Source organism: Setaria italica, chromosome IV (assembly GCF_000263155.2).
Source record: "Setaria italica strain Yugu1 chromosome IV, Setaria_italica_v2.0, whole genome shotgun sequence".
In the NCBI taxonomy this organism is placed as follows: Eukaryota; Viridiplantae; Streptophyta; class Magnoliopsida; order Poales; family Poaceae; genus Setaria; species Setaria italica.
This window is the reverse complement of record NC_028453.1, coordinates 29,042,735-29,059,701: the sequence shown is the minus strand read 5'-3', so window position 1 is coordinate 29,059,701 and position 16,967 is coordinate 29,042,735. Positions and strand designations below refer to the sequence as shown.

Here is a 16,967-nt window from a genome sequence, read left to right as displayed (position 1 = left end):
TGTGAAGCCACTTAACCTTTCTTTATTTGTTTTGTTTCCATTGTCTTAGTACCAACAAATTTTTCACTGTTATTTTCTAAAAATTAATAAGCTTTATTTATGTGAGTTTTTTCCTTGTAACGCACAGATAAATTTGCTAGTTCAAAGAACTCCACAAGTTTAAAAACATACAATTAGCACGTTTCATCATAACAATGCACGAGTATCTTGCTAGGAATTGAAATCCAAGCAAGACCTTGAATGAATAGAGAAAGCACTAAGCCAAGCATATCTCGTACACTAGTACGCACATAAAGAAAAAAAAACAAGTAAGACCCTTACATACACATTCATACTGATTATCGCCTCATCTGATCACTTATCGAACTTTCTTTGGAATTCACTACTTATGCTTTATTGCTGATCATGCCATGCATAACGCGACAATGCGTCAACATTAAAATCATATCTCCCCTGACCTCACGAGTCACGACATGAACCAGTATACTGTATTATTCACTCGGATGGACGCGTGCGTCGATCCAAAACATGCATGAACACGGCTCGCGTCTACGCAGGGATCGGATTTGGTAGCTGATCGGTCAGTTGTTGGTCCGGCTGATGCTCTTGGTGATCTCGGCGAGCGTCTTGTCGGTGTGTCGGATGAGGTTGTACGCCCAGGCTCCGGCCGCCGCGCCGGCGAACGGCCCGAAGATGTACACCCACAGCCCCGTGTACTTGCCCCCCACCAGCGCCGGCCCGATGCTCCTCACCGGGTTCATCGATGCTCCCGACACCGGCCTGCCAATCACAAACCACACGGCCGTGTTTGGATATATACTAGATGCTCGCATGTGCATAATAAACAGCTGAACGAAAACATAACCAAACGGTTACGTTACCCGGCGAACAGCGCGTTGAGCATGATGGTTCCGCCCACCGCGAGCCCGGCCATCTGCCCGACCTGCACGTACACCAGCAATGTTAGTTATGCTTCACCTCATTCCATAAGTTTCTGTCGGGTTCATTTAGTTTAGTTACCGCCCGGTCGTCGGTGGCGACGGCCATGATGACGAACATGAGGTAGAAGGTGATGATGAACTCGAGGACGAGCGACTGGCTGCTGATGCCGCTTGGCACCGTCACTGAGGCGACCAAGTGCCGCCTGCCGAACATCTGCCGCAGCAGCAGGCTCGCGAACGTTGCCGCCACCGTCTGCACCACCATGTACGCCGGGACCTGCGTGCGTGCAAAGAACATGTGACCGGTCGCTCGTCGTGCATGGATAGACCTTATACGAGGCCAGTAGTAGATGGTGATCAATGCCGACGCCATGCATGTAGGTGATTAGTACGTAGTTGCGTGCCTTCCTCCAGGGGAAGCGGCCGGAGACGGCGAAGCCGACGGTGACGGCGGGGTTGATGTGCGCGCCGGAGACGTGGCCGACGGCGTAGACCATGGCCATGACGGTCATCCCCCACACCACGGCGATGCCCGGGAACGTGGCCATGCCGTTCTTGTCGTTCACCGTGATGACCCCGCACCCGGCGAAGATCAGGAAGAACGTCGCCAGGAACTCCGCGATGAGCTGCTGAATGTAAGAAATTGACGCCGGCATGCCGCAGACTGCATCGTCGATACCGTCGTTAGCCTCCTCAGGCTGCTTGCTGGCGTCGGCGTACGCTTCCGACTTGTCCTTCCTCCCTTCCTCAACGGACACCTCGAACACCGACCCGTTGGTGTAGGAGTCGTCTTCTCGCCGTGCCATCAGCAGGATATCGATCTCTTCCTAATTATGCTACACCTACACTCGGAGATGAAAACAATCCGAATGATCCACTAGGATCTACAAACTGCAGAGAGAAGCAGGGAATCGCTCGAGTGAAACATTTATATATGAGAATGCAGGTCGCTGTTCGGTATGACAAGCCGAGCCTACTATGTTCGGCATGCCTCAGAGGACTAACCAGCCTGAGCTTGTTTTGCTCACCATGCACTGTCGCTTCCTTCCATCCTTCGGATTCTCCGAGAGTGTGCTTTCAGTGCCCACTTAACTAATCACTGGGAGTAGTCCGGCCAAGATTCAGGCCACAAGGTGCTGAACTGGACACAAAAATTAACCGTGAACTCCAATGATGAGCCATTATACAGGACGTGCCGACATGGGGCAATGTCAAGGAAGGTTACAAATTAAAACCAGGCTCCCGGCCTGTCCCATTTGCGTACGTTTAGATAGAAATAGCAATCATGCTTGGCCAGTGTTTCAGGATTTTCAAATTCAAATGAGTGCAGGTACGGTATAGGTTATTGATGAGCTGCACATATTGTGTGTGTACTCAGGGATGACAACACTGACTCTAAAAATTTCAGTAAAAATCAATATAGTATCAGAATTCAGAAGTATCAGAGCCGAAGGGTACGGCGGCCGTCGTTGCTCTCCGATGTCCACCGGCGACGACCAGCGGTGGATCGGAGCCTGAAACGAGATCATAAAGGTGCTATGTGCCTGGAGGTGCTAGCAGCCTTGTGGTCATTGGTTTCGTCAATTAGTGGATAAATCATAGAGGTGAGCTTGATGTGTCCTCTACTCATGTGGAGGAGTGCAAAGGGAGCAGCAACAATTAAGGACAAGTGATCTAGTGTTGACCTGTGTCGTGTGTCTGTGGTGGAGTACAAACTACAAAGAAGGCAGCAACAGATCATCATGGTGAGGCATTGAACTTTTTTTCCCCCGAAAGACAGGCATTGAACTTTGGCCGTAGGCAAAGGCCTACATACTTTGGTGCGTTCTGTGCAAGAGGAGAAATTGAGGTTGCTCAGCTGAACTTTATATTTGTGAATGTTTTGAGTAAGGAAGGAAGCTGCGGACCGCTGGTTGCTTGGATAGAGTGGACTGCTAGATTGTACACAAGAATAGTGTGTTGTGCAAGGATCATAGTGAGCTGCAGTGATTTCTGCAGGGAAGTGTGCAGTCACAGTGTTGTTGGTTGCTTGCAACCGGGCAGTGGGGGAGAATTAGGGGATTGAGAAGATCTTGAGAAAGCCAGTTGATTTGCTTACCGAGAAGAAGAATGAGAGGCTCCATCATCGAACAAAGAAAGTGAGGCATATACATGTGTAGTCAAGAAATTGGAACTAATGCCAAATGATACCAAATCGGAAGGCATAAAGTGTTACTTGGCTTCGTCCAGGACGACACTATCTATTATCTTAATATAAACTAGGTACCCACGCAAATTGCACGTCTAATTTTTTTTATTTTATCTTTCTAGAATGGAAAAGGTCCATTTTTCATCCCTCAAGTATGGTAAAAGTGTAACATTCATCCTTTATAATTCATTTGTTGGAAATCAACCATTTAATTAACTAAACAGGTGCACTTATCACCCCATCTCAGCTTAACAATGGTTTAGTGTTATATAACAGCGGTTTAGACCATGTTATCATCCGACTAACCACATCTTATGTTGAGTCGATCGAGTGGTGCGAATCAATTTCATTAATTTTCAATAAAAAAGTTACAGGTTGCCAAATTAGAAGATTTACTGAATTTTTTGTGGGCTCTTATACTTTTGACTCAGCAAATGACATCGCTAAGAAGTAATTAGTCAGATGATTATTAGCCTAAACCACTGTTGGGTGGCACTAAACCATTGTTAATCAAGGTGGGATGATTAGTGCACCTATTTAATTAGTTAAGGGATTGATTTGCACAATTAATATATAAGGGATTGATTTGCTACTTAACTAATCACCTATTTAATTAGATCACTGGGAATGTCACACTTTTGCAATATTTAAGGATAAAAAATACACTTTTTCCTTTAAGAATTATTTAGCTAAGACATTGTTACTTTACAACCGATCACTACATAATTTCTAGATTTTCTTAATAAATTTATCAAACATAGTTGCATATGCCTTTTATGTTGATCTTTCTATGTACTCCTAGCTGCCAGTCGTAATTTGTGTACCACAATTCTGAAAAATAATGAAATAAGAGCTAAACACTGAAAGTAGAGATTATGTTACACTTAAATATGGACTTCTAAACATCCCTCTGTTGATAGCCAGTGTCCCTTTTCTTTCCTAATAATATATTGATATACGGTTATCCTTAATCTAAAAGTTAGTTATTATAAATACTAATTATGTCATTTGTTTAGACATTTTTAACTATATATGTATTTATTTCTAGGATTTTTTCTAAGACCTTGGTATTTATTTATATATATTTGACATACTCTTATTTGATTGTTTTAATTCCATAGCAATGTTGTTGTTTGTTTGACTGACTGTGGATCTGTAATTTTACTTGTTTCATAGTTTTAAAATTCATTTACCGTTTCAAAACTTTTATAAAAATCCTTTGCTTACTAGAAAGGTATAAAGAATTATGCGATCTATTTGTTGACCGTCATCTCTTTACCTTAGAAAAATCGATTTCTTCCTCCGTTTCTCTTTGGGCTTTCATTCTACCTCACTGATGTGCACCACTGCCTCGCACATCCTCCCACAAGATTTTCTCCAACTCTAGAGATGAAACATTTTATTGCAATCACTCGTGGCATCTTTTTTGCTAGTTGCTTCCCCACGAACATTTTTCAATGAATATAGCATGCATTTGAAAAGGGGTCTATGTTGACGATGAAATAATGAATGGATTTTGATGTAGCACTGACCCGATCTTCCGAAAGATACTAATAAATTTGATTGGTGGAGACTCGACGTTGACGATCCGGGCTTCTAATCACACATGATTCGAATCCCTGCAACCGCTACACCGCTGGTCCGTTGGTTATCAACCAAGCACAACTTGATTGACCTCGCCGAGAAGGCTTTCCCTGCAAGCGAATCGAAGGACACAAGCAAGAAAGTGTAAACACGTAATCTGATATTGCATATATCAATGATGTAAGGAAGGGTTCAAGCTCTCAATTCGAAAGGACTAATCGACGCAGTCGCTGATAACAAGAAAAGGGGTCCTGGATCACTGTAAAAGGACTTGTCGCCACAGTTACAACGAATCAATCTTAGTTTCTTAAAAGAAAACTAGAACTAAACAAAACCCAAGTTTCTAAGGTGGAGGCTATTGAGTTTATATCAAAAGGGGCGAACTAGGGTTGGGGACGACCAGGAAGGGGGCGCCCACAACTTGGGCTTAAGGCCCGACACGATACAAGAATAAGTTGGCCCAAAACTAGTGATGCAGCACATTATCGTGGTCACACGGAATGATCCACAAACCTTCTGGAGCTAGAACTAGAACCAAAATAACGGCGGCGGCGTCCCCGTTCCAACGCATCAAAGAACACCTTGTTTTGATGTCGTATAAGGGAGATATGGCCAAAACCGTGTAGGGGTGTCGGCTGAATCCGAAATGACCGCGACGACCGAGTTGGTGACAAATTGTAACTTGGGGAAGATCATGACTCATGCGTGTCCAGCATGGTGATGTCCTCATCAGATTTTGAATAAACCTTGCATGGTACTTATTTTTGGTAATATGTTGTGAATATTACAAAAGGGGTCTATGTTGGTGCGTGATAGGCAAGCCTTGCCTTTCTCAAAGTAAGTAAAGATCATAAGATTAATGTCAACATATTCTGATCTACAACTTGGTCTACCTGTGTGTTTTTTTTTGTTGAGCCTTGATATAGGTAAACTAAAGGGTGAGGAATGCCCTTGATCAAGTGACCAGTAGGAAAGGTGATACCAAAGACCTTCTTGAATCTATTCAACGGCACTACATGCATCCTCATAACATGACAAAGTGAATAGCGATAAAAGGAATGTCAAATTCCCTTCGAACTTGCTAGTGCCTGGACGTCCGACACACGGGCCTAGAATCAGACAGTAATTGTACTTGTAAAATTCCCACCATAACATAAGTACAATGTTGCATGCAACATTCAAACTTTTTTTACCGAACGCTAAAATCTTTCGTAACATCTAGAAATATTGCATGCAATACCATAAAAATTCTTCCACAACACGTCAAAAATATAGTTTGCAACATCAAGAAATATGCAAAAAATAGCTCACTACCATCCAATTCGGAGAGAAAACCAACCAACAAGAATAAGATAAAAAGAAATTTTGATGTTGCACATACTATTAATGTCTATTGCGCAGGTGAAAGCAGAATGTTGCGATCATAATTTATCATAGCAACATGACAAGGATACAATCTCAACATCCCAAATGATGTACTGCAACAAAATTGAAAATATGCTAAAAAACATAGTTCTTGTAGCATCACAATCCCCACTTAAACATCTCACATTGACTATTGCAACAACCGAAATCAGACGTTGAAACATCACAAATCCCAGTGAGGCCTTGTTCGTTTGCACTGGTATCGGCAGGGAATACGGCTTGATCCACATGGGTTACCCTAGCCTGGTTTGGATCCCAGCCCACCAAAAAATCATCCTTCATTTAAACCCAGCGTGGTTCGAATCCCAGCCCAATATCGCTCACTCCCTCCCACCCTAGCCCAGGAACAAACCATCATCTCATTGGTGTGGAACAAATCCCCGTCTTCTGCAGCAGGGGACGCGAGGCAACGTGGCTGTGCGTACATGAGGCGGGTTGACCGCTGGCTGTGGCGGCGACGAAGCTGGTGTGAGGAGGGCAGATCCTGATGGCTGTTGACAGCAGTCAGAGCGTCAATTGGTGAACCGCAAGCATACAGATCAGTTGTAGCTTTTCCCTTAAAGTATTCCCCCAAGGTTTATCAATCCGTGGAACAAGTGGGATGCTGGCTCTCACTTTATACTAATCTTACTAACAAAATCAGGCAATATGAGTTGTCTAGAGAGGCAAACTAATCTAAACTGAACAAGGGGCAAAGGTTGATACAAGATGGCAAACAAAGATAGATATGCATTCCCTCCCTAGGATCTAGGTTCATATGAATATGCATCTACTACAGATATGAGTGCTGCCTTCACTAGCTATCACAGAGATTATGTGCTCGCTCGGCTCTTTCCCTCCTGCATACTGTCACTACACAAGGATACTCAACAACTCTGCTCACACATCTATATCAAAGCATCCACAGAGTTAAGCTAATCACCATGATTAGCATAAACTCTACTAAGGACATATGAAGCGCTCACATATGCAAATAAAGCATTGCAATGACATAGACCATGAAGCATTGATAGGCATAATGTACATGTAGCAGTTACATATCAAGGATCCAAACAATCCTAGGGATGAACAGAGGCTTTACCCCATCATCTTATATAGATTGATGCATAAAGGGTTATAGGAGACTCTGGAGAATGTCGTCACCAAAGGTGGCGGCGAGGGGGTGCAAGAACACCCTAGCTAGGCTGATCAGCCTAGGGCTCCTCAAGCAGATCAGCCTGAGAGCCTCCTTGCGCCTCTTGACTTCTGCCGGCGTTGGTTGTCGTGGTGATCTGATCTAATCCATGTTTTTGATCTTGTGGTAGCGATGGCTAGGTCTAAACTCACCGGGGTTCTCCTCCTTGTTGAACGTCTTGGGTATTTATAGTTGGTGGTGTTGGTTGGGGTGCCTTCGAGGCCAAGTTTTTAATAACCCTACGGAGGTCTTGTTGAAGGTATGCCCTAGAGTCAATCATAGAGATGATGATATTCCATTTGTATCCATGATTTATATTGTGTTCCTTGAATATCCATTAAAGGCTACTTGAATTGATTTGCAATTATGTGAATTGTATGTGAAACTCTTTACTTGTATGGTTATTCTAAAGTTGTCCCTAGTCGGAGTTCATGTGAGGGCACACATGAATATTAGACTAGCACATGTATTAGTTGATGACTATGTTTCACGAGTCATGGACATGGAGATGTTAAACTAATAATGTGGGCACATGTGGAGACATGTGCTAGGACTGACCCAACACGAGAAGTAGTTCTCTCTTTACACAACATGTACGCGTTGTCCTTAGACCTGAGATTGTCGCATGTCCTCAAGATGTGGATCGACTTACTTAGGGGCTATCAAACGCTACACCGTGACAGGGTAGTTAAAAAGGTAGCTTTCGGGTTTGTCAAGAAGCATGCTATGAGACATGGTCAATCAAGATGGGATTTGCCCCTCTCTGATTGAGAGTGATATCTCTGGGCTCCTCGAGTGATCGGATCTGAAAATGCATGGCCATGCTACGTACGGTTAAGAGTTAACCTACAAAGGGATTCCAAATCACAGGATCGAGAAAGAGCGGTCGGCTTGAAGCTAGACCAAATATCGTGAGGCAAAGGGAATAGCATGTACGTAATGTTATGATGGTTCATCTGATATGATCTTCGTGTGTGTATAGGAGTTGGCACCTCTTGCTAGAGGTCGCTACCGACTATTGGGCCGAGTAGGAGTACTCGGGCCATGTCTATACGTATCCGAACCCATAGGGTCACACACTTAAGAGGTTGGAAGCCCAATTCGGATATGATCCAAGTTGGATTAGGTTTAGAAGTACTAATGGGCCTCGAACCCGGAGGCCCATCAGGAACCTCTATAAATAGAGGGGTGGGGGAGCCCTAGGGTTTACACCTTTTGGCGAAACAAACCTGCCGCACCTCCCACGCCCTCGCCTATTGCAACTCGTGGATCTAGCAGTCCAGCTTGTGATGCTTCCTCCCTACACGTGTGGATACCTTGGAGGTGTTGCGCCTGCAACACTTGGGTAGCTGCCGACGAGCTACGACGAGCCACAACGAGCCGCGGCATGAGGACGACCTTGCTGCATGTGGACGAGCTGTTGAGGTGCTGCTCGACGTTGATGTGATCGACTATGTTCGACTACGTTGATCATCTTCGCTGCCCCGACGCGATTCTACATCTTCCGCACCAGTGCGTCGAGTGGTAATCCCGTGATCCATATACGGCAGTTTTCCTAGTTTACACGGTAGAAATTTTTGATTTGCACTAGCGTAGCCTACCTCGTATCCCAACAGTGGTATCAGAGCTGTAGCTATTTAGTTTTGGATTCAGGATGTGTGCATATGGAGATATGCGAGTTTTCAGTTTGATCTATGTCCTGGTTTCGTGTTCTTGCTGTAATGGTTGTGTAACGACATACTCCTACCGGTTGGGTTTCCGCCATCAGAGTTAAGTGATACACGTAATGGCAGTTGTAGTGGGCGAAGATCAATGTGATTGGTCGAATCAAGATCCAGGTTCATACGCCAAACACATGAGATGTGCAATAGTGGATTGGATCTACTACCGGGTCGGGATTTTGCCGTGTGCGTGTGCTTCGGTAAATCAGCCTTAACTTTTCGGTACGATATCGGATCGGGGCGAATTTTATATGAAAATTGATCTACAGAAAAAGTTACACATGAAATTCAACAACTTCGCCATTTTCTGCGAAATTAGATTTCCCGAATTCGGCTTGGAAGATGGAGTTTCAGGCCTCTGAAGTTTGGAACGTTAGAACGCCTAACTCTGTTTTGCAGGATGTATGGATCTTGTGATCAGTATGGCCCCCTTGTGTATGTGATGCATGTGTATAACTCATTCGTGACCTGCGTGTCATGGGTACGGCAACACGGCTGGAGCCATATGTGTTGTCACTTTAATGTATTTAATGGTCTGCGTCCCAATCTGTGATGATCCAAGCAACTATGTAATCTTCATTACTAGCTATTAGGAGCAATAGCATGTTCTAGTTCTCGGAGGATTCATTACCAGGAAGATGGCGCACATGGAACATGGAGATGGAGATCACCATGGTGAAGAGGTTCTGTGGGGATGGAGATCGCCATAAGAAAACGGGCCACACTGTGTCACAACTGTGTTCATGCTATTCTGTTTATGTTTTACTTTCTGCATGCTGTGATGTTAGAAGTAGAACGATCCCTCACAAAGTTTAAGTTAGTATGCCCTCCCAACTAAAACTTGCACCATCCCATGTCTTGTACAATTAGTGGTTGGTCTATGAAATTAGGGTCCCACTAGTTTTCCTTGACTAGACGGGTTTGTGTCGGACACTTACACGCATAAGGGTTGAGTTGCTTAACAAGGTTATCTTAACGGTTAAGGACCTTAGGGCATAAAGGTTGGGTGCCAAGACATGGAGATGTCACCCAACAACAAGAGTCATATGTGATATGATTAGCAAGAAGTTGCTTACCGATCTACCTTGTTTGCTAGCAGTGATGCTAAAGCTCACTAGTAGACTTGTTAGTTGTGGATCCTGAATCACTAAGTATCAATAGAGGGATATTGATTTTAGTGGGAGTAGATTGTGTTAAAATAGTTTAATGTGATTTGCTCTATCATGGATACATTTGTCTTAGTGTATTTTGCATTACTTTTGTTGTAGATTAAATGGCACCTAGCAGCACCGCACCGTTTGCTTTGAGTTTGGTCCTTGAGAAGGACAAGTTGAATGGAACAAACTACTCGGATTGGATCCGTAACCTGAGAATTGTTCTCAGGGCTGAGAAAAAGGAAGATGTTCTGGACAACCCATTACTAGAAGGACCTGCTGATGATGCACCTGCTGCTGGTAAGGATGCTTACAAGAAAGCATGTGATGCTAACCTCGAAGTAAGCTACCTTATGCTTGCTTGCATGGAACCCGAGCTGCAGATGTAGTTCGAAACAAACCATGAGGCGCACGATATGATCGTGGTGCTTAGAGACATGTTCCAAACACAGGCCAGGACTAAAAGGTTCAATGTGTCTAAGGCCTTTGTGGAGAGCAAGCTAGTAGAAGGCGCAGCAGTAGGACCACACGTAATCAGGATGGTTGGTTACACTCAACGGTTGGAGAAGCTGGGCTTCCCACTGGGCCAAGAGTTGGCCACTGATTTCATTCTTTCGTCTCTTCCGCCTAGCTATGGGAACTTCATCTCGAACTACCATATGCATGGGACGGAGAAGGGTCTGAATGAACTGTGTGGCATGCTTAAAATAGCAGAGGCTGACATTAAGAAAAGTTCTAGTAGTAGCCATGTGATGGCTATACAGAACAAGCCTAGCTTTAAGAAAAAGGGCAATTCTTGGAAGAAGAAGGGCAAGGCTGGAACGTCCAAGCCAAACCCAGCACCCAAGGTTAAAGCTGGACCTGAACTTGCTCCAGACAAAGAGTGCTTTTATTGTCATGAACTTTGTCACTGGAAGAGAAATTGCAAGCAGTACCTAGCTTCGTTGAAGAATGGCGGAAGTAAGAGTACTTCCACCTCAGGTACGCTTGTTATTAATGTTATAGACAACATATTTCTCACTGATACAATTATTAATTCTTGGGTATTTGATACCGGATCGGTTGCTCATATTTGTAATTCGATACAGGGAATGATAAGAAGTAGAAGCGTGGAAAGAGGAGAAGTTGATTTCCGCGTGGGCAATAATGCAAGAGTTGCTGCGTTGATCGTCGGGACAATGAAACTCCACCTCCCGTCAGGATTTATTATGGAGTTGAATAATTGTTATTTCGTTGCTAGTTTAAGTCGAAACATTTTGTCTCCTTCATGCTTGATGAAGGATGGTTATTCATTTGCGAGTTAAAACAATGGTTGTGTGATCTCTAAGAATGATATGTTTATGGCTTTTGCACCCATTGTGAATGGATTGTTTATTTTAAATCTTGATGGTTCACCTGTCTGTAACGTAAGTGCTAAAAGGCCTCGGCCTAATGATTTGAGTCCTACCTATTTGTGGCATTGTCGTTTGGGTCATATAAGTGAAAAGCGCATGAAGAAGCTCCATTCTGATGGCTTTCTAACTTCATTTGATTTTGAATCATACGAGACATGTGAGGCTTGCTTGCTAGGCAAGATGACCAAGACGCCGTTCACAGGTTTTCCTGAGAGAGCAGTAGACTTGTTGGAACTCGTACATAGCGATGTATGCGGACCAATGAGCACGACGGCTAGAGGAGGATTCCAATACTTCATAACTTTCACTGATGATTTTAGTAGATATGGCTATGTCTACTTAATGAGGCACAAGTCTGAAACCTTTGAAAAGTTCAAGGAATTTCAGAATGAAGTTGAAAATCAGGATGGCAAGAAAAGTAAGGCCTTACGATCTGATCGTGGAGGCGAGTATTTGAGCCACGAGTTTAGCAATCATCTAAAGAGTTGCGGAATTGTTCCACAACTTACGCCGCCTCGAACACCTCAAAGAAATGGTGTGTCCGAGTGACGTAATTGAACTTTGTTAGACATGGTTCGATCAACGATGAGCCAGTCGGACCTACCATTGTCATTTTGGGGATAGGCTCTAGAAACAGCAGCTTTCACACTTAATAGGGTACCATCTAAATCCGTAGTTAAGACACCATATGAGATATGGACTGGAAAAGTTCCCAGTTTGTCTTTTCTAAAGATTTGGGAATGTGAAGTGTTTGTCAAGCGACTTCAGTCGGTCAAGATCACACCCAAGTCGGATAAGTGCATTTTCGTGGGATATCCAAAGGAAACTTTGGGATATTATTTCTACAACAGGTCAGAGGGCAAAGTGTTTGTCGCTCGGAACGGGGTTTTCCTAGAGAAAGAGTTTCTCAAAGGAGAAAAGAGTGGAAAGACAGTGCATCTTGAAGAAGTTCAAGATGAGCCGATCGGGCAAGAATCAATGAGTGATGCTAACGTAGCAGAATAAGTTGAGATACCCATGGCAAGAGAAGCACCGCCACAACCACGAAGGTCGGCAAGGCTCCACGAAATGTGGGAAATATTACTGTTGGACAATGATGAGCCTGCGACATATGCAGAAGCAATGATGGACCCAGACTCCAAAAAATGGCAGAGTGCCATGCAATCCAAAATAGAGTCCATGGGAGACAATCAAGTTTGGAACTTGGTTGACCCGCCTGATGGTGTTAAAACCATAGAGTGCAAGTGGATCTATAAGAAGAAAAAGGACATGGATGGAAATGTTCACATCTATAAAGCACGACTTGTCGCAAAAGGTTTTTGACAAGTTCAAGGAGTTGACTACGACGAGACCTTCTCGCCCGTAGTGATGCTTAAGTCGATTCAGATTATTCTAGCTATAGCTGCATATTTCGATTATGAGATATGACAGATGGATGTCAAGATAGCTTTCCTGAATGGAAACCTAGCTGAGGACGTGTATATGATACAGCTCGAGGGTTTTGTTGATCCGAAAAATGCTAGAAAAGTATGCAAGCTTCAGAGATCCATTTATGGATTGAAGCAAGCATCTAGGAGTTAGAACATTCGTTTTGATGTAGTGGTCAAAGGGTTTGACTTCACCAAGAACGAAGAAGAGTCTTGTGTTTACAAGAAGGTTAGTGGGAGCTCTATAGTATTTCTAATCTTATATGTGGATGACATATTGCTGATTGGAAATAACATTCCTATGCTTGAGTCCGTAAAGACTTCACTGAAAAATAGTTTTTTGATGAAGGACTTAGGGGAAGCGGCATATATTCTGGGCATTAAGATCTAAAGAGATAGATCGAGAAGGCTTATAGGATTAAGCCAAGATACTTACATTGACAAAGTGTTGAAGCGGTTCAGCATGGAAGAGGTGAAGAAATGGTTCTTGCCTATGTCACATGGCATACATCTCAGCAAGACTCAGTGTCCTTCGACTGCTGATGAGCGGGATCGCATGAGTAGAGTGCCATATGCCTTGGCTATTGGATCTATCATGTGTGCAATGATAAGTACTCGCCCAGATATTTCATATGCGCTAAGTATGACAAGCAGACACCAGTCTGATCCAGGTGAGAGTCATTGGACAGCGATGAAAAACATTCTTAAGTACTTGAGAAGGACTAAAGATATGTTCCTCGTCTATGGAGGAGAGGAGGAGCTCGTTGTAACAGGTTACACCGATGCTAGTTTCCAAACCGACAAAGATGATTCAAAGTCACAATCAGGATTTGTGTTCACGCTAAATGGTGGTGCTGTTAGTTGGAAGAGTTCCAAGCTGGAGACAGTGGCCGATTCTACGACAGAAGCCGAGTACATCGCGGCTTCGGAAGCCGCGAAGGAGGGTGTTTGGATAAGCAATTTCCTCATTGAGCTTGGTGTGGTCCCAAATGCGTCCAGCCCATTGAATCTCTACTGTGATAACAATGGGGCTATTGCACAAGCAAAGGAGCTAAGGAACCACCAGAAGAACAAACACGTAATGCGGTGATTTCATCTCATTTGAGACTTCGCTAACCAGGGTGAGATCAAGATATGCTAAATACACACAGATCTGAACATTTCTGATCCCTTGACAAAACCACTCCCGCAGGCTAAGCATGATGCGCATGTAAGAGCTATGGGTATTAGGTACCTTCTAGATTGACTCTAGTGCAAGTGGGAGACTGTTGGAGGTATGCCCTAGAGGCAATCATAGAGATGATGATATTTCATTTGTATCCAGGATTTATATTGTGTTCCTTGAATATCCATTAAAGGCTACTTGAATTGATTTGCAATTATGTGAATTGTATGTGAAACTCTTTACTTGTATGGTTATTCTAAAGTTGTCCCTAGTCGGAGTTCATGTGAGGACACACATGAATATTAGACTAGCACATGTATTAGTTGATGACTATGTTTCACGAGTCATTGACATGGATATGTTAAACTAATAATGTGGGCACATGTGGAGACATGTGCTAGGACTGACCCAACACGAGAAGTAGTTCTCTCTTTACACAACATGTACGCTTTGTCCTTAGACCTGAGATTGTCGCATGTACTCAAGATGTGGATCGACTTACTTAGGGGCTATCAAACGCTACACCGTGACAGGGTAGTTAAAAAGGTAGCTTTCGGGTTTGTCAAGAAGCATGCTATGAGACATGGTCAATCAAGATGGAATTTTTCCCCTCTCTGATTGAGAGTGATATCTCTGGGCCCCTCGAGTAATCGGATCCGAAAATGCATGGCCATGCTACGTACGGTTAAGAGTTAACCTACAAAGGGATTCCGAATCACAGGATCGAGAACGAGTGGTCGGCTTGAAGCTAGACCAAATATCGTGAGGCAAAGGGAATAGCATGTACGTAATATTGTGATGGTTCATCTGATATGATCTTCGTGTGCGTATAGGAGTTGGCACGTCTTGCTAGAGGCCGCTACCGACTATTGGGCCGAGTAGGAGTACTCGGGCCATGTCTAAACGTATCCGAACCCATAGGGTCACACACTTAAGGGGCTGGAAGCCCAATTCAGATATGATCCGACCCAGAGGCCCATCAGGAACCTCTATAAATAGAGGGGTGGGGGCGCTCTAGGGTTTACACCTTTTGGCGAAACAAACCTGTCGCGCCTCCCAGGCCCTCGCTTGTTGCAACTCACGTATCTAGCAGTTCGGCTTGCGACGCTTCCTCCCTGCACGTGTGGATACCTTGGAGGTGTTGCACCTGCAGCACTTGGATGAGCCACCAACGAGCTACGACGAGCCGCCGACGAGCCGACGACGAGCCGAGGCACGAGGACGACCTTGCTGCACGTGGACGAGCTGTGGAGGTGCCGCTCGACGTCGACGTGATCGACTACATTCGACTATGCTGATCGTCTTTGCTGCCCCGATGCAATTCTACATCTTCCGCACCAGTGCGTCGAGTGGTAATCTCGTGATCCATGTACAACAGTTTTCCTGGTTTACGCAGTAGAAATTTTTGATTTGCGCTAGCGTAACCTACCTCGTGTCCCAACAGGTCTTCCTCCTGGTGAAAGGGGGCGACGAACGGAGCCGAAAATGGGCCAGGCCAATTGGCCTGGACACCCACAGGGCAATTGGCTTGCCCTATTTTAACCTCCAATGCCCAAACGCTTCATACGAAAGTTGTAGATCTTGTCGAGTCGTGCAATTTTCCCTCTAAATTCCTCCCAATTGGAGTTCGGATGAGGAAGATATGGCACGTACAAGTTTTAGCTCCTCCTACGAGCCTTCAGTTCAATCACTACAAGAAATCTTCTGACCTATGACATGTTGGATATTTAGGCAATTGCTGTATTAATTTCTGAAATAAATAAATCATGACAAGAGATAATCCTAGCATACAAAACTCTAACATACTAGAAAACAGGAACAACATAATCACAATCTCAAAAAACATGATTAAAAACCAGATCAGATCATGACGCACGTACTGAGAAGCCGTGATGACGAGTGGCACTGACGGGATGACGACAGTGTTGCAGATGGATCGCAAAAGCCGGTGTTGAAGATGAAGAACTTGAGGAGTCATGCAAAGCACTTCCCTAAACATTATTCGCCCTCTCCCGGTGCGGGATCACAAGGACGACTAGTTCCGGAGACCTGCTCTCCTGTTCACTTGTGCACGCTGACGCAACAGAATGGAGAAGACTACAGTGGTAGTGCAACAGTGTTGAAGAGGCAAAACCTAACTCATATAGACCACCTTATGGATACCCAAAGTAGGGGCCTTCCTATATAATGGCCTATGGTGCGTCTTTTCCATGAGGGGGGTGGTCCATATTTGTAGGGAGGAAAACCCCCACACCCTCATCTATTAGTAATACGGGACTAATAGATGGTGTACCTCCTCTAAAGCTAATGGGCCTTTGAGATTTATTAAGGATTATTTATATGGGACAAGCCTATATATCTAACAATCCCCCACCAGATCTCAAATACCCGTTTAGGTGTTTTGCATGATTCTCACTTTTGTTTTATATACCGGTGTTTCAGAAAGGACTGTTAAGTTGAACTCTTGCCTAGAGCTTCAAGCTGCACTCATCCACAACTTGACAATGGACTATGCCTTGAATTGCTAGTTTTGCGCGGACAAGTTTCACTCAAAGTCGTAACTAGTACCTAGCTGCCGGTAGCCTACACCACGGGTGGAGCATATATGTCGTACTGCCTGGTCTCTTTCATGACCTTACTAGAGATCACCCAAGCCTCATAGACTGTGATGTTTAATAGCTGGACTCATATAGGTGTGTTCTTTCAAGAATGCTTTGTAGGACAGCATCTTCGCTTATCAAAGCCAATAGAATCACATTAAGGCATATATCGAACCTGCCTTACAGCACACATG

At 44.2% G+C, this 16,967-nt stretch overlaps 1 protein-coding gene across 1 annotated transcript; it reads right to left on the bottom strand.

Moving 5' to 3' along the window:
- Positions 1–581: 581 nt before the first annotated feature.
- On the bottom strand, positions 582–1,747 carry LOC101764882 (aquaporin NIP1-4). Its single transcript, XM_004967038.1, has 4 exons — positions 1,346–1,747; positions 1,021–1,218; positions 882–943; positions 582–780 (listed from the first exon to the last, which is right to left on the bottom strand). The coding sequence occupies exons 1-4, from the start codon at positions 1,745–1,747 to the stop codon at positions 582–584; spliced, it is 861 nt and encodes a 286-aa protein (XP_004967095.1).
- Between the last annotated feature and the right edge of the window lie 15,220 nt (positions 1,748–16,967).